The sequence below is a fragment of the Notechis scutatus genome, chromosome 2 (assembly GCF_049901735.1).
Source record: "Notechis scutatus isolate UNSWTSFEM ecotype Mainland chromosome 2, rNotScu1.2, whole genome shotgun sequence".
Taxonomy (NCBI): Eukaryota; Metazoa; Chordata; class Lepidosauria; order Squamata; family Elapidae; genus Notechis; species Notechis scutatus.
Window position 1 is genome coordinate 33,439,991 of NC_142010.1, and position 23,271 is coordinate 33,463,261.

Consider the following 23,271-nt stretch of genomic DNA (forward strand, 5'->3'; position numbering starts at 1 on the left):
TTATCTCTAAATGCTTCCATTATAGATAGTTTTTCATAATTTCAAAGGTCCTTTTGATTACTGCTAATGAAAGCTGCTAGCATTAAAGATAGTGGAAACTTATTCCATATTGCCATTGCCTCACCTTGCCTCCAGACCTCCCCAAAACTCCAGGTAGATAATACAATACTGTAATGCAGGCTACAGTAATTCAACTTTTGCTCATTCTGCTAATGTATTTCAACCCAGACTTAATGGGGTCACTCACAGAGACTCCCATTTCTATTGCTTAATGCACAGCTAAGTATGAGAACCAAAGACTATTCATTCCCAATATGACCTCCAAAACTGAAAGTGCAAAGCTGAGAGTGGATCTCAATATTATTGCTGCAGAAACTTCCACATACTTCAATCTCTCAAAAAGCAATTTGAAATCACTCCACAATATTCTTCATTTCTGGTAATCTTGCAATTGCTGCTTATCTTCTAGTCTAGTTGATCAACAGCAGATGAGAAAAAAAAACAGAAACATACACCATCCAGTCTAGAAGTGACATGAAGCTGTCACTCCACACTCAAGCACAAATGAAACAAATTGGCCGCGTACAGTACTCTCTCCCTCACAATTTTCATTTACTGTATTCCTTTATTTGTTGATTTAAAAAAAAAAACAATATGGAAGCTTTCTATGTTGGGAATCTGTGAGCGAACAAGTGGATTGTAAAAAATGTATAAGGGAAGCATTTAAATTTTTGGTTCCATTTAAAGGCTGCAATGAGTTGTGAAAGTGAAATGTAAACAGGCTTGCCATTTTGCAAACGGGTGCTTTCCCCAACAATTGTGACCCAGACAATATGCTGCTTACTAGGGTATAGAGAGAAAGATAGACTTCTAAGTATATAGGAGACACGATCTATGGCAAGGAGTAAGGAAAGAGAGTAATGACTGGCTTGAGCTCAGGGACTGTCCACAAGAACTGTAAAACTCCTGTATACAAAAGCCCATCCTACTCTTGCGCATGGTTTGACATTCAATTTAGCTTTGTTTCTGTACTGTTTATCACAACCCTGCATGCTTTTTTTCCTTTTAGAAGGAAAGCCATGTGCATAAGTGAACTGTCAGGCTCTCTCTGTGTATATAGTTCTAAATCAGTCAAACCACATCTGATGCAAGTATATAAAAATCTGATTTATACTTCATGTAGGAGAGAGGGAGGGAGCAAGAGGGATCAAGTATGAGGTGATTTCTTCATGCGTTTAAGCTTCAAAGAGCTGTGGTGTGCATTGAAGCGAGGGGACAAAGGACCTCAGGCAAAAGCCTTTAACACTTCTGTCACCCACATTTCACCTGACCAGTCACTGTTGAAAGGGGAAGAGAAAGATGTTGGCGTCAGGTCCCCTGTAGGGTCCAAGAAACTGGCCCCACGCTAAGAACAATTCCGCCACCACTGCAGGAATCGGCTGAAGGCCTTTTCTCCCCTGATTGTAATCCCCCTTTGGCTCTTCTCAAGAAAAGGGAAATCTGATTGCTTTCCTACTCACAAACGAGATGTGTAATGCGGGGTCACTAGAGCTCTGGGCCTCGAGTGAACATTTCACCTCGATCAGGAATCCCTGGTGGCTGCAAAGGGCTGAGGCATGCAGGCAGCCACACCAAGCAAAGCAGGACTCAGCTTTCGACCTTGTTCCTTGAGAAATCACCTTATCGGTCTCTGCAGAATGAAGCAGATGCAGGTCTCCCTAACCTCCCCCGAAGACCAAAGAAAGGTCAACAGGAAAATGTTGTGCAGCAAAGAGGAGGCAACTTGTATGACACATTTGAAAAAAATATATAAAGGTGAAACCAAGAACAAAACAAAGGAAGCCAAGAAAGGAAAGGCCAAAGCCCAAGTTGAAAATCAACCAGGAAGCTGAAGAAGAAAGGGCCAGAAACAGCTCATTAAAAAGGACACTTCCTCAATGCAATGCATAGGGAGAAGGAAAGAAAGACTGTGTACAGGCTCACAGGTAGGGAGAAATAAATCTAGCAGGAGAAAATTGAAGGAAACTGCAATTGTGCGATCTAAGCCATGTTTAATTGGAGATAAGCCTCATATGCACAATGCAACTTATTCCTGAGTAGGACTGTATATAGCTGTGATGGCGAACCTATGGCACATGTGCCACAAGTGGCATGCAGAGCCACTTGTGCTGGCCTGCGAGTCGCAAGCAAACTTACCTCGCTGTGCATGCGCACGCCTCACAGCTGATTTTTTTCCCCGGTTGGTTTGAGGCCTTTTTTGGCCTCCCAGAGTCTTGGAAAAAGCCTCTGCAAGGCTTTTCAGGCCGAATTATAGGCCCGTTTTGTCACTTCGTGTAATACCGCCTCTGGGAGGCCGAAAAAGGCCTCAAACCAGCCGAAAAATCAGCTGTGAGGCACAGTGCGGGGGGGATTGCGCACGCATGCGCAGGGGGCATGGGGAGGGACTCGCACACTGCATTCTGGGTGTTGGTACGCGAGTGCGTGCGCGCTGGCATGCGTGCAATTTTTGGCACAGGAGCCCAAAAAGATTAGCCACCACTGGTATATAGGACAGCATTCCTAGTTTTACAGAAGTAAAATAACATAAAGTAAAATTCAACCATTTACTGATTTATACAAACTTACGACTGCAATTGAGCCTGGAATTTCTATTGCTAAGTGAGACAGTTGTTAAGGGAATTTTGCCCCATTTTACAACCTTGCCACAGTTATTAAGTGAGTCACTTTATAACTGTTAAGTTAGCAACACGGTGGTTAAGTGAATCTGGCTTCCCCATTGACTTTGCTTGTCAGAAGGTCGCAAAAGGTGATCACGTGACCCCTGGAAACGGCAACTGCCACAAATATGAGTCAGTTGCCAAGCATCCAAATTTTGATCATGTCATCATGAGCAGGGGTCTCCAACCTCAGCAACTTTAAGACTTGTGGACTTCAACTCCCAGAATTCCTCAGCCAGCATTGCTATGTGATTGGGCTTAGTTTTGGGGGAGGAAAAGAAAGAGAAAAAAAAAATCTGCCTCTGCCTACCAGCATCCATCGGTATTCATCTGGCTAGCATCCTGTCAGTGTATGAGAGAGTTGAGGGCTGTTTGGAAACTGAAGCAATATTTGTTGTGTGAGCAAGAAGGAGACAGCAAGGAGCCTGGGTGTGGCTTAGGTCAATTGTTCTGTACTAAAACTGCTTGCTGCTATGAAGCTATAACTGAAACTCCTCTCCTCTGCTTGTGTTTTGCAGGTGGGGAGGACGATTAGAACACTTTAGCATCAGAGCGTGTTAATAATAATATACAAAATACTAATGCTCTGATGGTCATTTTGAAACACCCTTTCTTAGTGAGCACCTAGAAGCCAAGAGTAACATATGTGCCAAATTTCAAGTTTGTAGGCTTTAGGGTTCTGGAGATTTTGTGATGATGCATGAGTGGTATTTCCATTTTATATATATAGATGAATGTTGCCCAAACCATTCTCTATACAACTACAGCATGCAGAAGATAAGCCGCAAAACTGGTACAGGTAGTCCTCAACATACAACGGTAATGGAGCCTGCCTATCATGGTTGTAAGATGTGATGGTCATAAATTTAACTCAGTAGTAACTCATTTGGATGTGTTGTTATTCTGAGAAGCAATAAAATCATGACAACAGAACCCAGAAAGGCAGAGATATACTCTAACAGCCAACTCAATAGATTAAAAATAAATAAATTCCACTAGTACTAATTTTGCAAATAATGAAAAAGGTCCATGGAGAAATCAGGTTTAGAGTAAAACCACAGAATTCAATGGAACCTGTTATTTATAACCTGATCCGTGAATTCAAAGAGTTTCCCTTAAGCGTGATTGATTAAAGCCATCTTCTGGTATATCCTGCAGGAAAATATGTGAGGAACAATTACACTAGATTATAAGAGGATATGAAATGAACATCCTGTGTTTTACAGTGCTATGACTTGATATCACTCTATCTCTAGCAATAAAATGTAATCCTTGACTTTTTTAACTTTCTTTATCATTAAGCAAATCTTAATTCCTCTCTCAGTATCCTACCTCAATAACTCAGGAAAGACTCAGCTCCTAAAATCTGCTATGAGAAATTTCCTTTCTTTATTAAAGTTATTTTTAAGTTCCCAATCCCTTCCTTCTCCTGGCTGTCCCCTTCACTTCCCCTCCCTACAATAACTGGAAATGTTTAGATCAGAGTTATTTGAAGCTCAGATCTGAAAGACCCACTCAACAGGGATGCTGGCATGAAGAATTTACAATTGGCACCAATTTGAGCTTATGACTAGAAGACTCCACTAGTAGCTGCATTCACTTCTGTGCAGTTGCAACTAGATCTTAACACATCAGAACTACCCAGTGTGCAATATTTATTGTTGACAAGCTCCAAGGCTGCAGGCACAATGAACTTAAAAAGAACAGAAACATCAACGGCATCTTCTGTAGTTGGCAATTCAGATTGATCTATTACAGTCAAAACAAGATTTAAATTCCAAGATCCACTATGTGCATACTAACAACAGTAGTTCAATCACAAAAAAACATGTTTGGCAGCCAGAAGCACCTACAGCCAATGCCCAATTTCTCCAGATAGGGGTAGCAAAGGATACTGTCTGAACTTGGCTATCGCCAGAGAGCTGTGTGGGATAATTAAGGTTGAAATTGACTGTCCTTTCAACTGAGGGCAAATTTCCCTGCACTTATTAATTGCATTGTCTTGCAAAAGGTAAAGGTTCCCCTCGCATATACGTGCTAGTCGTTTCCAGCTCTAGGGGGCGGTGCTCATCTCCGTTACAAAGCCGAAGAGCCAGCGCTGTCTGAAGACGTCTCCATGGTCATGTGGCTGGCATGACTAAACGCCAAAGGCGCATGGAACACTGTTACCTTCCCGCCAAAGTGGTCCAGATTTTTCTACTTGCATTTTTACATGCTTTCGAACTGCTAGGTTGACAGAAGCTGGGACAAGTAATGGCAGCTCACTCCGTTACGCGGCACTAGGGATTCAAATCACCGAACTGCCGAACTTTCTGATCAACAAGCACAGCATCTTAGCCACTGAGTCACCGCGTCCCTGTTTGTCTTGCATATATGCTATTTAATCTTGTGGGCTAAAATCCTGTGATCAATGGAAAGCTCTGTGATTACATGAAGATCCCACACCAGGCTAGTTCTCTGGTGCTTGACTGAGAAACGCACACCCCTTATGAACCTGAAGGCAAGAGATCACTCATATCCTGATGTGATAGAGGCAAGATTACGCTGTGTCTTTCCCATCTGTTCTTTCTATGTTCCTTTTACCCAATTTTTTTTCCTGTCATTGCTGTGTGACACACCTAGACCCTCTAAGGACTTGACCTGGAAACAGGAAGTGTTCTATTAAGCCAAATGGGAGACAAGAGGAAAGTGAGGAGGCAGGAAGGAAGGAGCCTCTGCTCCAATGGGTGGAAATGTGACTTCGAAATAGTGCCAAAAAGTTATCTGTAAGTCATGAGAAATTCATCAGGTAAGATTTTTTTCCCTCAGCTTAAAAGGAACGGGGATCGATTCAAATTATATTCCCTTCTATTTTAAAAGCAATCTTCTTTCCGTTTTCCCCGTACCTGACCTGGCTTTGGAATCTGCAGACAGTACAGTCTTGATCTGTCTTGATCTGAACATTTCTCTCTTGGGTTAACCAATACAGGTGATCCTCAACTTACAACAGTTTGCTTAGTGACCATTTAAAGTTTCCACGGCACTGAAAAAAATGACGTATGACTGTTTTAAACACTTACGACCATTGCAGCATCCTCATGGTCATGTGTTCAAAATCCTGACAATTGGAAACTGGTTCGTATTTATGACTCTAGTAGAGTAGAGTAGAGTAGAGTAGAGTAGAGTAGAGTAGAGTAGAGTAGAGTAGAATAGAATAGAATAGAATAGAATAGAATAGAATAGAATAGAATAGAATAGAATAGAATAGAATAACAGAGTTGGAAGAGACCTTGGAAGCCTTCTACTCCAACCCCCTGTTTAGGCAGGAAACCCTATACCATTTCAGACAAATAGTTATCCAATCTCTTCTTAAAACCTTCCAATGTTGGAGCATTCACAACTTCTGGAGGCAAGTTGTTCCACTGGCTAATTGTTCTGTCAGGAAAGTTCTCTTTAGTACTAGGTTGCTTCTCTCCTTGGTTAGTTTCCATCCTTTGCTTCTTGTACTGCCCTCAGGTACTTTGTAAAGCAGCTTGACTCCCTGTCCTGGGGTCATGTGATCACCCTTTGTGACCTTCTGACAAGCCAAGCTAATGGGGAAGCCAGATTCATTTAACAACCATGTTACTAATTTAACAGCTGCAGCGATTCACTTAACCACTGTAGCAAAAAAAGGTTGTAAAACAGGGCAAAACTCACTGAACAACTGTCTTGCCTAGCAACAGAAATTTTGGGCTCAATTGTAGTCTTAAGTTGAGATCTACTCATATTTATTCCAGTAAAGGAATGAAGAATAGCAAAGAAATTAAAGGCATGAGATAAGCAAAAGAAAAAGAACATAGCTGAAACACCAGTGCTCATACCTCCCCAAACCTATCCTTACAATCCACCTGTGCATACACCTGTTCATTTATCACCTTTAAACTTTTCACCTCCCTTTCTGAGGATCTCAGCTTCACATAACCCTAACTTTCTCGGTCTGTCTCTTCCTCTCCACCCATTCACTGTTTCTTCCTCTTCGGGTCTTCATTCACTCTGTTTGATCAAGCCACCCCAACGTTCTTCATTCATGTTGGGTTTCTCATTCGTATGTATTCATTCAGCGTCCATTCATTCCTGTCTCTTCCCATTTCTTCCCAAATTCTGACTGCATTCCAGCTTACTTTTATATTCCTCCTGGCAATCTCAGCTATAACACATAACACAGTGAGCCAAAGCATATTATTGTATTGTACGTAGCCATTCAGCTCCTTTTGAGAAACATTCATTTTTCACAATAGACCACACCATAGCCACTATTTTTTTACTACCCTTAGAATTTCTGTATTTCCACCCATAAATATTTTAAACAATTAACAGCATCTGTAGTTTGAACCATTTGAGATTCTATTTATTCTTATGCTTTCTTTATGCCCATCTTACATTCATCAAAGAACCATCAATTCTGTATTTGCAGAAAACACCCCATAATTCAAGGCTATTCACTTCATTATGTACTGTTTCTAAATCAACAAAATACAATAAACTTTCCTATGCCCATTATTTTTCAATGACCTGCCTGAGAGCAAGTCTGGTCTGAACATTCCCTGCTCTGCACAGAACTACGGTGCTTTTCTCACTGTCCCCTCTTCTACTATTTTAATCAGAATTAATTTAATTAAATCAGAATTTAATCAGAATTAAGAGCTGTGGTGGCACAGTGGTTAGAATGCAGTATTGCAGGCAAAAATCTGCCCACTGCCAGAAGTTCGATCCTGACTGACTCAAGGTTGACTCAGGCTTCCATCCTTCTCAGGTTGGTAAAATGAGGACCGAGATTGTTGGGGGCAATATACTTAGAGGGGCTGTAAAACATAAAAAATTCCCTTCTCACCCTATGGGTGGTCTGGGACTTCCTCAATCTTCTTCTATCAAAGGCTGCGAGTTCAAGTCTTCTGAGCAGTATCATCGTTCTTCCTAGCACTGCATTCTTCTGGACAGAGAGCTCTAGAGTCTACTCCTGGGAACTGTTTCAGCCACTTTCCCAGTTTAGGATTTCCAACCCAAGAGGTCCTACTACCACTGGAACCACTTTGCCCTTTATTTTCCACATCCTAATTCATCTTTGAAGCCCTGGTAACTTCTCCAGTTTCTGGACTTCTCCATATTCTTTCTTCCGGATGATCTGCATTATCTGCACTTTGGGTCCTGTCTAGTTGCTAGATCCGTACTACTACAGACTTGGTGTTTAGTGTCTGCTCTTCTGCTACTATGAGCAGTGCCGCAGTGTTTTTAGTCCAGTCCTTTCCAACTACTGGTAGGAGATGGATACATCCTCATGAGATGAGGTTAGCCCCTACCCTTCTGATTTTCCAGAAAAGACCAGGTTCTTCCAATTAGGGTGGATATCTAAGAATAAGATTCAGTCTTGGGGATGGCTGGCAGCTTGAAGCTACTTCCCCTGTTTTGTCCATTTTTAGCCTTTAGGGTATATTTTTTCATCTCTGAATTCCACTTTTACCTTATAAATTTTAACTTTGTTCCTAACTCCGTTTTTAATCTGTATTTTTATTAATGTGTTTATATTGTTTTATTATGTCATAGTAAACCACCCAGTCGAGATGGGCAGTGTAGAAATTTAATAAACAAATAAACAAAATGTATATGTACAATATACGTATATGTGTAAGTGTACTGTAGATGTACATGTACTGTACATGTAGATAGATAGATAGATAGATAGATAGATAGATAGATAGATAGATAGATAGATAGATAGATAGACAGACAGACAGACAGACAGTAAATTTAGCACATTTTGCTATCCAATTTCTTCCTAGACAGTTTTAGGTGTGGGCTGCATTTTCTCTACCAACTCTTACTCTGTCTGAGGAAAGAAGTTTTGCTTTAGCAATTCTTTCAGTAGTGAAGAGGGTAGAGAGATCCTGGTGAGTTGATGTGTGTATTTTTGAACCTATTCAATTACAACGTGGACAGAGAATATGAATGTCCTTCTTGGCACCATACGGTTAACCTTCCAGTAGTCTGTAGTCTGCCAAGCTACCCACACTTCAATTAAAGCACAAGGAAAGACATAAGGTGGGAACCTCTCCAGTAATAGTACCACTTAGTGAAGTTCTGCCCTTGAGAAATTGTTGGATAGTTTCCCATCTGCTGAAATAAGCATCTACTCAATTTTCCTGATCTTAAATGTGATGGAGAATTTCTATCTAATTCTAGAATATTTTTCCCCTCCTGTGAGGCAGATTTCCCATTAGCATTTTTGTAACCTATTTTGAACTGTAATAGATAAGAAGAAAAAGAAAGAAAAACTCTCAGAATACCATTTAGAAAAAGGCAGTATTTTTTGTCATTCCCCCAGGAAATAAAGGAAGTACTTTCCAGAGAACTACTGTATTGTCTTCCTTATAAGACCCCTAAGTAAAATATAAGGAAATGACCCCATAAATTATTTTTACATTTAGGAAATATTTAAAAGCTATTAGTATCTGAGAAACCTTTTATTTCTCATGAACCTGTATTCAACTCTTGGCCAACAAGACTTTAGCTGAACTATTATGAATGAGTCTTTAAGGTATGTCTGCGTTTGCAATTTTCTTCTTTAGTTAGAATAATAGAATAACAGAGTTGGAAGGGACCTTGGAGGTCTTCTAGTCCAACCCCCTGCTTAGGCAGGAAACCCTATACCATTTCAGACAAATGATTGTCCAATCTCTTCTTAAAAATGTTCAGTGTTGGAGCGTTCATAACTTCTGGAGGCAAGTTGTTCCACTGATTAATTATTCTAACTGTCAGGAAATTTCTTCTTAGTTCTCCTTGATTCGTTTTCCATTAGTTAATCAACCTTTGCTGATAAGAAGCCATGTGCAAAATATAATTTGTTCTGGGGCTGCTGTAAACACAGAGTGTCTTCCTGCAAGCTTCCAAGTGACAATGAGATTATTTCTTTGCCTCGGGTTTGGCTGGCATCTGTGACTGATGAAGTCACCCTACACAAAAGGACATCAGCAGGCAAGTCCCAGTGATGAAGCTGACAAAAGCCACTGCTCCCCCCCCACTGCCCTGTGCCTTTGGAGTAAACCACTCTCCAACAGAAAGGTCAATGAAAAGGACCTCATGGTCTGTATGTATTGTGCTTCCCAGATATCTTTAAGGTCAGTAGTTACCAGCACAGCAGTCTCCGCTTGGATGATGGCTGAGAAACTGAATAATGAGACCCGGTTCTTCTCGAGGAGCAAACAACATTTGGGGTTCTCCAAGCAAATATACAATCAAGTAGAGGAAATCAAGCAATTCCGAAAGAAAGAAAGAAAGAAAGAAAGAAAGAAAGAAAGAAAGAAAGAAAGAAAGAAAGAAAGAAAGAAAGAAAGAAAGAAAGAAAGAAAGAAAGAAAGAAGAAAGAAAGAAAGAAAGGAAAGAAAGAAAGAAAGAAAGAAAGAAAGAAAGAAAGAAGGAAGGAAGGAAGGAAGGAAGGAAGGAAGGAAGGAAGGAAGGAAGGAAGGATGGCCCTAATCCCCCTCTCTCTCTGCCCGTACTGACAATGAAAGACTTGAAAGGGGGGAAAAGAAAGACAAAGAAGAAAAATGTCCAAACAGTTTGCTGGGATCCTTCCAACTACCTTTGCCTTGTTGAGGTCTGGGATCTGTTGCTTCAATCTTCCAAGGGCTGCTGATGAACTGTGCCAGATTCCGTGTTTCTTTCCAACTGTTCTGAATCTCCTGTATCTGATCTCAAAGAAGGGAGCAGATTCAGCTGGAAGAGAGAAACCAGAATGGCATAGTCCAGCAGCAACCCTTGGAAGAACAATAAAAGCCTTGTGAGAGGTACCATTCTCTCTCCAAGATGCTCTGTCCTCTCACATGATCTAATAGGATGAAATTGGCACACCTCAGCACGATGGTTCCTGGTTGCATTAATACTTCTACTCGTCCCTTCCCATTACACATCTGGAGAGTTCCTACTTGGGAAAGGCTGATTAGATATTATCTACTATCTGTACAGCTCAATACCTATGGCTGTCCAATTCTTCAGATTTGATTTGAAAGACGGGCTTCAGAACGTGCAGTAATGAGGATGCCATTCCAGTCTGTGACTCATTAAAGCAGTCATATCCACTTCCAGAAGCTGCACAATCCTGGAAACTTCCTTGAATGAATCACAGGCAGATGTTGTGCTCATGTTCCAAAGCACCTCTTCCAAGCTAAATCCTACTGCATGTCTCCATCATTTTCTATATATCCTTATATACTGAATGCTAGCACAATTGCTGAAATGTGGAACAGAAGCTCTTGAGTTCAACATTTACGGCTGCCATAAAATTCTCTCCAACATGAGGAAATTAACAATATACTTTATAGGTAGCAATTACTCGAAACAGCATGTAAAGCATTTTCACCAAATTTAAGGTTTATTATTTACCAGTTTTAAATCAAGATTAAAAAAATACATTCTAAATATTATTTATACGGACATATAGGTCTAGTTTTCATTAGCACTTACTAAACCTCCAGCTTTCTTTTTCTCAGAATGATGCAAGAAGCCATGACAACTATACTGTCATATTATGCTATTTACCACCTCTGATTGCACCCTTCCTCTCACATCATTTGACTTTTAACAGTGCTATACATCAGGGGTGTCAAGCTCAAGACCAGATCCGGCCCGTTGGGTGTTTAGATCTGGCCTGTGGGACTGCCCTGGAAACAGTGAAGGACTGGCGCACGGTGCCTCTACCAGCGAAAATAGAACCCGGGGAGACTGCGCATGGCCCACCTGGACTCCATTTTGGGCAGTGACGGTCTTCCGCAGTTCTCTGCCAGTGAGAGGATTGTTTTCACTGGTAAGAGGGCTGCAGGAGGCCATCGTGGCTGAAAACAGAGCCTTGATGAGTGACATAGAGCTGGCCACGCCCCCCAGGCATGCCCCCCACAGCCCCGCGAGGTCAAACACAACCCTGATGCAGCCCTCAATGAAATTAAGTTTGACATCCCTGCTATACATAGTCATGTATTATGTCCATCACATTTTATTTTTATTTTAGTAACAAGATGCAATTAAAACGAGGGTGTGGTTAGTGGTCAACATTAACATGAAGCCCAAATGTTTCATATGGATTTTTTTTTATACCTTACAGGTTGATACAATAAGTAATAATCTTACATATTAGTTTAAGCAATGGGTGGAAACTGATCAAGAAGAGAAGCAACTTAGAACTAAGGAGAAATTTCCTGACAGTTAGAACAATTGATCAGTGGAACGACTTGCCTCCAGAAGTTGTGAATGTTCCAACACTGGAAGTTTTTAAGAAGAGATTGGATAACCATTTGTCTGAAGTGGTGTAGGGTTTGCTGCCTAAGCAGGGGGTTGGACTAGAAGACCTCCAAGTTCCCTTTCCAACTGTTATTCTACTCTACTCTATTCTAAACTGAACATATAAAACACAGCTGGTGCAGCCTTCATAGTTTTATTTATTTTAGTCTAATGACTAAAGAAATCAATCACATTAAGTTGCATAATCCCATAACTGTTCGGTTTCTTAGCTCTAGTTTTGGGGGGAAGGAATCTGATATTGTTCCTTATATCTACTGTCAGAAAGGCCTTGCCACAAGAAGAGTCAAACAGGACATGTTTGGTGATGGACCGAGGGTGGAAGGAACTCTGGATGGCAGCTAAAGTTTTCTCTGTTTTGACTGCGTTCTCAAGCAATTTATAGAAATTGAATAAATAAACACATAAATCATCAAATAAAATTATATCAACTCATAACTTCTCAGGCCCATGTTCCTGAAGAAAGTTTTCCTCTCTCTCAGCCACTTCCTGAGGTAATATAAAGTGAACACCATATTACCATATTTTTCATAGAAGGAGACTAAGTGCTCATTTCCAGATTCAACGATAATGAAATATAGGTAGCCCTTGACTTACAACAGTTCATTGAGTGACCATTTGAAGTTTCCACGGCCCTGAGAAAAGTAACTAATTACCCTTTTTTTTACACCTATGACAGTTGCAGCATCCCCCTGGTCACATGATCAAAATTTGGACGCTCAGCAACTGGCTCCTATTTATGACAGTTGCAGTGTCCTGGGGTCATGTGATCATCTTTTGTGACCTTCTGACAAGCAAAGTCAATGGGGAAATCAGGTTCACTTAAAAACCGTGTTACTAACTTAACAACTGCAGTGATTCACATAATAACTGTGGCGAGAAAGGTCAAAAAATGGGACGAAACTCACTTAGCAACGTACATTTTGTACTCAATTGTGGACGTAAGTCGAGGACTACCTATACAAGGAATATAAGCCACATGTAATGAGAGATGAAAGCGGCTGAACTTCACCCCAGGAGATCTCTATTCAGTACTGGCATCAAATCTGGTTTTACTATTTTTAAAGTAAAGAAACATCCCATACAATCAGTACTTCATGTTGGATCTTAGTTCTCATGAACAGAGTAGTATTCTTAAAGAGTTGTTTTACCAGTTCAGACCGAAGGCCTGTGAAAGTATAAACAGAAGGTACCTGAAATGTCACAGGTCTGCTTGTTCCTTGGTGAGAGTGTTGGTGGTACACTGTGTCGGTAGACAATATGTGGCTTTTTATTCTCTTCTTCATATTCTTGTTGATCAGGTGATATGAGCGGCTCTACAAAGTATTCTCCATCATGAGACCTAAATGTGCCTAACTGAGAAGGAATGAGAGACACATCACATCACTTTCAATGGAGCTGTGCTTAAAAAAAAAAAGATAATAAAAAAAGAAAGACACCAAAGTTTAATAGAGATTTATAAATCTTCTGCTGAGAACTATAGATGTTTCTTTGGCCAACAAGGTTTTTTTTTTCCTGGTTTTGCTTTATATGTTTTATCATTCCTAAGCTTCCTGCAGGTCAGCCCTTTTTGGGGCCAAGGTAAAGGCTATCCTCCAAAAAAAAAAAGATGGGGGATGAAGCCACAAAATTATTTGTACTTCCTCATGAAAATTAAACCAAGTACATTCAAGTTGATATAATTGCTCCCATACGTGTAATAATTTCCCCCTTGGATGACAACAAAATTATAATTTAGTAGCTACTCCAGGAAGGCTCTCACACTTGCCTACCCAAGTAGAAAACTTGTCTAGCTTGGATTCTTGAATGTACACTCAGTTGCCAACCTGAGTTGACCTTTACTTAAAACAGGCTGCAGTGGTTGGTCAACTTGGTAAGTGCAGGTTTGGTTAGTACTTGCAATGGTACTGGAGACTGCCAGAGAGCTATATTATCAGCCTGGGAAGTTGAAGATCTCAACTGGAAGAATGCAATGAATGGCAAACCACTTTTGTACTGCTGGTACAAAACTTAGCTCAATGGCTCTGTCCATGAAGTCACCAGCACAATTTAAAGGAGACACAATGTTTTTCTAATGCCAGCTTGCCCAGCAATAAGGCCTTCCAGTCACTGCCACCATCCTGCAGAATGGGAGAACATACCATAGCCAAGTCGCCATGGCCAACTCACCATGGCCAACTCACTGTCTCACTGCGGGACAACTCACCATGGCCAACTCACTGGGAGAACTCACTGCAGGACAATTCAACCATTCAATTTAATTATTTAAAATAATTACAAAATTAGTTTAATTTTTGTCATTCCCATTTCATTTTGTCCCTCCTTTGGCATACTTTCTTTTAATGATTCTATTCTACTATTTCTTCGATATTAGTTGTAACTCTTGTCCTACGGTGAGTCGTCCCATGGTGAGTTGGGCATGTAGAGTTATCCCATAGTGAATTGGCTGTGGTGTGTCGGCTGCAGTAAGTTGGCTATGGCAAGTTGTTGTAGACCAAGGGTCTTCAAAGTTGGCAAGTTTAAGACTTATGGACTTCAACTCCCAGAATTCCTGAGCTAAGATGACCAGAGGAGGAATTCTGGGAGTTGAAGTCCACAAGTCTTAAAGCTGTAAAATTTGAAGACCCCTGTTGTAGAGCCACAATACCCTGTGGTATGGTCAACAAATCTAGAGCGTAGCATTTGGAGAATGGCTGGCATAATTTATGAAACAGTTTTAAACTATTTTAGATAGTATAGTACAGGGGTGTCAAACCTGATTGCATCGTGGGTCATACCATGACATATCATGCCATATCACGACGTATCAGGATGTTTTTTGCCTTTGCGGAGCTGGGGTGGTTGTGGCCTGTGCAAGCCATATCCCATCCACGGGCCGCCAGTTTGACAGGCTTAGTATACTAGTTTCATGACTCCCTATCAGATTCAGATTCTTTGATTAATTTATCTCTTTAAATTTTGGGAGCCTTACTATACTACAGTGATGCAACCAGAGAAATCAACAACCAAAAGGGACATTTTCCCAAGAAGTATGCTTTTAGTCAGCCAGCCTTGTCTTCAACCTGCCTTCCAAATTAGTTGCTCATCCAATTTCTTGGAAAGGAAAGAGTTTGGTCTCATGGTTAAAGCACCAGGTGGGAAACCAGGAGACTGTGAGTTCTAGTTCTGCCTTACCCATGAAAGCTGGCTGGGAGACATTGGGCCAGTCATTCTCTTTTAGTCCAAGCCACCTCATTGTTGTGGGGAAAATAGGAGGAGGAATGAGTGTTACCTATGTTCACCACCTTGAATTATAAAATTATAAAAACAATATAAGAGAAAAATAAATAAATAAAGTGGAAATTGACCTGGAAGCTGAGGCAATATAATTGTAACTGACCCCTTCACATTTTTCACCAGGCCAGTATTTCACCAACACAAGTTCAGGACTGTATGTAACAAAAAAACAAAACAAAAAAACCCTAGACTATGGGGGAAAGGGATTATTTTAATGTACAGATAGCTCTGCAAATTAAAGAGTTTCCTTGATAAAATAAGAGAAGTCTTTTTTTTAAAAAAAACCTGCTCCTTCTACCCTAATAAACAATTGAAAAGATCCATTGGGTCTTTCTGCACAAAATTCAGAAACGCTGCTCTAAACATCCTATAAATGCAGGAAGGCACTGTCTGCCACACAGTTACACACGAAAGGCAGACGCTACACGACAGAGCCTTACCTCCCCCACATTGCAGGGGTTACTTCCAAGCTACCCCTGGGGGAGGGCTCCTCTTGCCATCTGCCACAATTCATTTTGGACCTCTCTCTGGACAACCTTCTCTTCTTTCCACCTTAAGTCTCCACAAACAAGCCTGGCCTCCCTTAAGGTTGACCTTCCATGAAAGCAAATGCCAAATCTTGCAGTGCCTTATCTACCAGGAAGTGGCTGTGAACTGTTTCCCTCCTCAGCTTCAACCCTGCTTGCCTGGAGGGCTGGGAAAAACACACTCCCACCAGCTCCGCTGGTTCCCTTGGGAGAACTCTGGGGCGGTATTCGGCCCTCCTCTTTCTCCTCTGCCCCACCCGCCCAACACCAGAGCATTACAACAACAACAACAACAACAACAAGCCCAGAAAGTGATCACCACGGTACAAACTGGAGGAAGTCAAGATGGTTTGGGGGTGGTGGTGATGGAGAACTGGGGGCTCCCCATTCCTGCAGCCCCTTCCTGTTTGATGTAGGGCACTGCCAACTGGACAGTTCGGCCTGGCTGGTAAGTATAGCTAAACTCAGCTGCTTGCATCCTTTTTTTAGAATACTGAAGAAGGAAAGAAGAGCCTAGCTCCCTCGCCCCTCACCCCAATTATATTTGCAGAACAGATCTAGAAAATCAGAGGAAACCAAACCCCTACTTCTTCACCACAGACAGCTACCAAACTATGATTTCTCCCCTCAACTCCACAACAAACTTTGAGCTGCTAAGAGCACAAGTTTTCAAGCGGAAGGGGAGTAAAATCAAATTACTGGTTTGGTGCTTTGAAAGCCTCTCCTTTACTCTCCCCCTCAACTGCTTTACTTCTAAACGGTTTCCATGTGCCACGGGTGGTGGGAATGGTTCCTCTCGGTCCAAATGTAGGCATGCTGACAATTCGTTGCCTTTTATCAAACCCCAGTTCCATTAAACGGGAGCAACTGGCTCTTAGCATTGGCACTCAAATCTGCCTGGAGTATACTTTCTGTCCCTAGAGGGAGCGAGGGAGAAGGAATCAATTACGCAGTTTCTGTTTGCTTCCTTCCACCTTAAACGCCTCTCGGGCCTCCAAGTGCCACCCTTGTTTGCGGTTCAGACTCAAAAGCTCCTCACCAGCCCACTCAGCGGCCCCTTCTTCCCAAAAGCCACCTGGGGTAAACCCCACCTCCTCGCTTTCACTCCCCTGGCAAACATCAGTCTCCTTGATGTTAAGATGTTGAAAGTCTTCAGGGACGCAGCTGTTGCCAAGTGCACAAAACAAGGCTCCCAAACTACCTGTCTGGGATGACCCTTAAGAGAGAAAGTATAGAAATGGTTCACGACTACTTGCATGTTGCTGGCACCTCCCAGGATTCCCCTCCCTTCTTCTCCCCCTCCCATCAATCAAACTGAGAGCTCCTTAAAAGCAAAGCCTTTGACTCTTGAGGTTTTGCCATACACTCCAGTAATGATTTCTTAAGTTTTCTGCCACTAGATAGAAGTTATTTATAATCTAAAAGAAAGAAAGTGGCTGGGCAGGGGGCAAGGAACCAGGAAAAGAAAGGCACCCTGTTGTAGTGTTGATCAGCACAACTCTGAAGGAAGTTTTGCTGTGCTTTTAAGTTTTGTTGCAATCAAAACCAAGAAAGCAGTGGAGAAGACAAGAAAGAAAAGAGGTTTAAAAAAACAGTGGGAATGTGCTTCCCACACTCCTAGCAAGATCCAAAGCTGGGAATGGAGGTTTTTCCTTAATTTTGATTGGCATCCTGTAAATAAAACTCTGAATTCAGCAAGACGATTATACACACTTACCATCCCAGAGCACAGGCTTATGACTGCTGTATGTTGGGGCTCCGTGTTGACATGTCCTTTATAGAAACAGTGCTTAATATCACTTTCCTCCTCGGTGTAAAAGTTTGTTTGGTTAACCTCGGGTTGTCCAAGGAAGCTGACTGTGAAAAGAGGGGCAATAAATCCCGAATGGGCCGTAAGGTTGAAAACGAAGTGCTGCCCAAAGGCTTGCAGTCTATAATGCACTTGGGTGGTACTGAAAGAAGAGGAGGCGATGGGAGGAGAGGAAGCATCCAAGATCCAAGGCTCAGCTTCGGAAGGAAGGCTCCGTTTCCTTCTCTCAAAGTGCACCTTTGCAGGCAATGGTTCTCCAAGCTCATTCACACGGGTCGGGACCACAATCTCGTACTCTCTCAGCGTCTCCAGCAGTTTGGCTGTGAAAAGTTGACATAGGTGCCCATGAATGCATAAGGGGGTGTGGGCGTGCGCATGCGCAAACTATTTAACAATACTTTTTTTTTGCAGCTCTGGTCCAATAAGGGAGAGATTAATTTAGGCAGCCACGAAGGAATATTCTTGTTGGAACCGATTAGAAAGCCCTTCTAAAACTGTAGCACCCAAATCAAACTCCTTCCTTTTACCCACCCAACTCAAGTTCTGCAATATTCCCAAAGTTGACCGGTCTCTGCGTCTGGTCCCATAGGTGAAAAGCTGGCAACTTAGAAAAGTGGCAGCAAAGGATGCTGAATTCATTTTTAGTCTTTATGTAACCAAGCTCAGTAACTGTGAGCAGCACACTCAATCAGCAGCATTTGCAGCATAAAAAGAAACTCAGTTAGGACCTGCAAATACTACTTCCAAAACAGTCCCACTGCAGCATTACAGGTAGGAATACAATAATTGTTCGCTATTAACATACCATAAACTCATCATGTAGGAAATAAGTATTTTCATTTAATAAAAAAATAGCGTTGCAAGAAGCTTCTCAGACTCCCAGAGAATACTGTCACCAAAAAAGTCAAAATATTGCCAGGGGGCACAGTTTAAAACTTGTGCCCCCTGGCAATATTTTGACTTTAAAAAAACAACAACCACCACCTTATTAGCTTTAATGCAAAAGGCCAACGTGTCAAGAGATAAACAGATATGCTTGCAAGTTATGCATGGTGAACGGGTGGGTTTTTTTTTTTCCCCCTTTTCGGGGTGGCAAGAGGACACTTGGTGACTCCCTTGATCGGTGCTTTCTAGGACATGCACGAAAAGAGCCACCATGAATAAAATTAGCATACATCTGTAGGCGGAGCTGCTGGAGAGAACTTCAACGGCTTAACACCGCTTTCTGAGCTTTTGCCGTTTTTTCTTCCCCTGCGGCAATGTAGAGGGGGGAGAGAGAGAGAGAGAAACGGGGGGGGCAACAACAAAAAAAACCCAACAACAACCTGACCTCACACAAAGTAACGCCTAAGTCGCCGGCTCTCTTTCCGACAACTCTGCGCGCCTGTTCTTGCGACTTTCTCTCCAAGTCCTGCCAAGCATCTTACCTTGTCGGAGATGCCTCCCTTGCTTTCTGGCTGCTGCTGCTGCTGCTGCGCCGGCTCTATTCAAGAAGTCTTGCAGGAGTAGCGTGCTTAATCCTACCGCCCATAACACCAGCTGCATGGTGGTTTGTGCCGCTTCGTTGCAGCGATCGAGCTTTCCACCCCCCTTGGCACCCCCCCCAAAGTCCTCCCTTCTAGTTGCTTGGGGAGGGGGGGCGGAGAGGGAAGGAGAGGTGGTTTATTGTCAAAACTCCCGAGATCTTTTCTCCCTTCCTCCTCCTCCTCCTTCCCCCACAACGCCTTCCCCGACTTCACTTTTATTAAACTTGAGGATCGCGCTCATCTAATTGGGTTTCTCGGGATTCGGCTGTGGCGAGAACTGTCCGCCCTGAAGCCAGTCGATCGAGAGGAGAAAAAGGAGTCGAGCTCGGGAGAGGATAAACACCAGCATCGTGCTTTTAGCAAGAGGGGCTGGGTGGAGGGGACGGAGGAGAGAGAGAGAGAGAGAGGAAGAAAAAAAAAATCAGCCCCACTAAGCTGCGGCTCCCCTTTTTCGCCCTCCGCCTCCTCCTCCCCCCCACCCCACCCCCCGTTTCTCGGCCGCACTTCAGGGTCCTTGGGATTCCCGAGGAGGCGGGATCCAAGAGTTCCCGCCTCCCGGGAAGGAGGGGACAAAAGGAGGGAGAAGGTGGGGAAGGCAAGCGCTCCTGCCTGCCGCTCGGCCGGAGGGGTTGCTGCTTGGTGGCGCGGAGGCCGCGGCGTTTTGGGGCTTGGGAAGTTCATGCCCTTACCTTCGGTGGCGGGGAGGCCAAGGCCAAGCATGCCTTCTCCCTCTTAAAATTTTCCTTCAGGAGGGGATCCTTTCCCCACATAACGTCCGGGCACGCTGGCAGGGAAGGCGTCGGCCCGAAAGGGCAGCGCGTCACTTTTTGCGCGTGTGTTCAAAAGAGCTCCCTTCGCTTTTCCCCTTAGGATTTTGCCTCACCGGCCCGAAAGGACAGCGCGTCACTTTTTGCGCGTGTGTTCAAAAGAGCTCCCTTCGCTTTTCCCGTTAGGATTTTGCCTCCCGAAACCCGCCTGGGTTTGTGCTCTGAACCTCTCTTAAGGTTAGGCGCTGATCGGCCAAGCTTGCCTCAATTTATCTTCCCGTTTGATAAAAATTAACCCGGGACCATCGAGTATCTTACTAATATTTTCTGGAAAGTGCAGGGTTTTTACATTATACACACACACACACACACATATACATATATATATATATATATATATATATATATATATATATATATATATATATACATATATATATATACATATATATGTATATATATATATATGTATATATGTATACACACACACACACACACACACCTTTTTGCTCTTTTTCTTTCAGAGACATAAAAAGGAAAATGGATGGGGGTTGATAAAAAATAATAATCCTGCCGGTGCTTTTCTTAAGAAATTTAATACATCCCCTCCCCTTTGAAGTTTTACTTGTATTATTTTAGCCTTCTTGTAGACAGGGTAATTTAAATTTGGGCTTTTTTTCCCTGCAAGTTTATTTAGGCATGAACTATTGGGGGGGAAAGAAGTAACTTTTACTGATGCTACCTTTTTAAAAAAAATTTGTATGTTGTACTTGGATGTAGGCTTCATTGTCATCAATATTGTCTTTTCAGGAAAAAAAATGTAAAACTGATCATATAGCATTCCAGAATCAGTGCAACTGAATGTATTGGGCAGGTAAACACAGTTGCCTAGAAAAATAATTGGGAATGCATTCCTAGGCACATCAGAAATAGTATTCACTCTGCCTCTCTTATACCCACATTGGTCTCTAAACCAAGGTTATACAGACACATGCAAAGATCGATGATACCCTCATGTAGACAAAAAAGTGAACTTCACTGCTTGAAAAGTGAGGTAGTTATGTATAAAGTTGGAGGCCACAATCAGCAATACAAGGTAGTTACTCAGAAAACATAAGACGGGGTTGGGATAGTCCAATAGCAATGCCCCACCTTCTAATAAATTATAAGTCCAGGATGAGAACAGCGTACATGTTCATCTTAACGTACTAATGTAGGACACATCCACCAACACATCCCTAGTTTAAATGAACTAATAATCCCCTTTCAATTGTTCTTTTGAAAGATTGCTGTATTGTAGAAGCCAATCTGGTCTTGCAGAAGATACTTAGGCCTGTGCATATACCTCTACATAGGTAGTCTGGTGGCCATCCAGTCCCCCTTAAATCCTAAGGAACAGAGAGAATGGCCTGTGCCCAGTGGCGTGGTGGGGAAGAATGACTTCAATAGCCAGTAGGAGTTGGGCAGATCCCAATCCCTGATCATGCCACTGCCAGCATTTCAACAAGACATCAATTGTCTGTACTGCACGTTTTGTGTCGGGAGAAGAAGAGAAAAAGCTCTGTAATAGCAAAGGAACTAAAGACTATTCAGGGTCTCTCTGCAGTAGGTTAGGGATGAGACAGGAGCAATGTCAGGGGCACAGCTCTCGTAAAACTGCTTACCAAGGTGTTTTTGTGCCACAGTAAGTAGGATCAGTCCTTGGTTAACCATAACAATTCCTATAAAATAAATACCAGCAGTGTAAACATTAAAATGATGACATCCGTCTCTGCTGCATTAAAGTTACAATGAAGTAATTACGGGACTCGCTTCATTTGCAAATAACCATGCTACAAACTTGCCTGGACAACATCTTTTTTTTCTGTGTTTTGTGATGCGTCTCATCTTTAACCCACAAGCAAGACAGGCTTGAGCTGTCCTTAGCTGCACTGGTGTTAAAGGAATATTTGTCATTTTATCCTGACACTGCCCAGGGGTAAGCTGAAGACATGGAAATTCTGATAATTGTTACCTATCACCTTGGAGGCACCTGAGCTGACTGGGATCAGCAGCAATAGAGCTATCGCAATTAGGAAAGCAAATTTAATGCCAGTACAGTTTTTTATTTTAAAGAACAGGAGGATAACCCTTCAGTTCAGCTGTGGGGAAAGGCCACAGAGTGGTATGGGATTATACAGGATTTAATAAATACGTTCTCTTTCCCCCCCTTCTTTTTGGTGACTTTGAGTCAGTGTTAACTCCTGGAAACTACATGGACAAGTCCTCCCAGTTTTCTTGGCAAGATTTCACAGGTGGTTTGTCTCTGCCTTCTTCCTAGGACAGAGAAATAAGGACTGGCCCAGGTTCACCCAGCTGGCTTCATGTCTAAGACAGAACCAGAACTCTTGGTTTATAGCTTGGTGTCTTAATCACTACACCACACTGGTTCTTCTCATCTAATTTCAGGATAGAACTAGAATTAAAAATAAAACTCTTAAATGAATCTTAAATGTTATTCATTTTATTTGGAATTTTTCTCTGGTATACCCATTCCAAGGACATTCAGTCTTCCTCAGACAAGCCCTTGAGGTGGTTAGAATGAAAGTAATATGCCAAAAATCAAGTTTTGAACTGGGCACTTTTAAAAACTTTCATTGTAATTTAATAATTCCTGTTATTACACCAGTGCTATTTGCACAACAGCCTTTGATCAGCAAGTCAACTAACCTAGTTAAGTCTTCTAACCCAGTGTTTCTCAATCTTAGCAACTTGGACTTCAACTCCCAGAGTTCCTCAGCTGGTATGCTAGGGGGATTCTGGGAGCTGAAGTTCAAACATCTTCAATTGCCAAAATTGAGAAACATTGTTCTAACTGATGGTTCAGGCAACATTGCAATGTGACTCACTTTCTCCTAGAAGTGATTGGTATCTCATGAACTTTTGCACCACAAAGTATCTTTACAAATGCAATTGGTTCAAAGTTGGCTCAGTGGACAGAAGTAGGTATGGCTTTTGTGCTACAGTCAACCAGTGTTTGGAAACAAAAGGATTTTTTGCAGTGAAATCCAAGGTGGAAGAGCTGGGCTTCATAGCTGTGTTATAGCTGCTTGGGCTCGCTTGAAACAGTGAGATGGATGGCAAATAAATTTTATAATAATAATAAGAAATAGCAGACTATCTGGTTAGCTGCTGCAGAAAGACTGCAAAGATTAACCACAAACAGTGGCACTACAAAGTAGCAACAATGGTACATTGGAAGATCTGCAAGAAAGATTTGTCTGCAAGCAAGAAGTGGTGGGACCATAAAATATAGAAAGTAATAGAAAATGAAGACGCTAAAGTACTAGGGGACTTTAGAAT

General features: G+C 42.1%; 1 protein-coding gene and 1 long non-coding RNA gene across 5 annotated transcripts in view; one reads left to right on the plus strand and one right to left on the minus strand.

Moving 5' to 3' along the window:
- The window catches only part of ADAMTS9 (ADAM metallopeptidase with thrombospondin type 1 motif 9), a 157,205-nt gene extending 137,560 nt beyond the window's left edge, over positions 1 to 19,645 (minus strand). For all 4 annotated transcript variants that reach the window (XM_026679438.2, XM_087954552.1, XM_087954554.1 and 1 more), the window contains exons 1-3: positions 19,064 to 19,645; positions 17,544 to 17,956; positions 13,217 to 13,379 (exon numbers count right to left, since the gene is read on the minus strand). In XM_026679438.2, the coding sequence (XP_026535223.2) occupies positions 13,217 to 13,379; positions 17,544 to 17,956; positions 19,064 to 19,181 (694 nt within the window). In that variant the 5' untranslated portion in view covers positions 19,182 to 19,645. The remainder of the gene's footprint in view (positions 1 to 13,216; positions 13,380 to 17,543; positions 17,957 to 19,063) is intronic.
- The window catches only part of LOC148131992 (uncharacterized), a 30,700-nt gene continuing 23,362 nt past the window's right edge, over positions 15,934 to 23,271 (plus strand). Inside the window, exon 1 of the long non-coding RNA XR_015747470.1 lies at positions 15,934 to 16,274. This is a non-coding gene — a long non-coding RNA (uncharacterized LOC148131992). The remainder of the gene's footprint in view (positions 16,275 to 23,271) is intronic.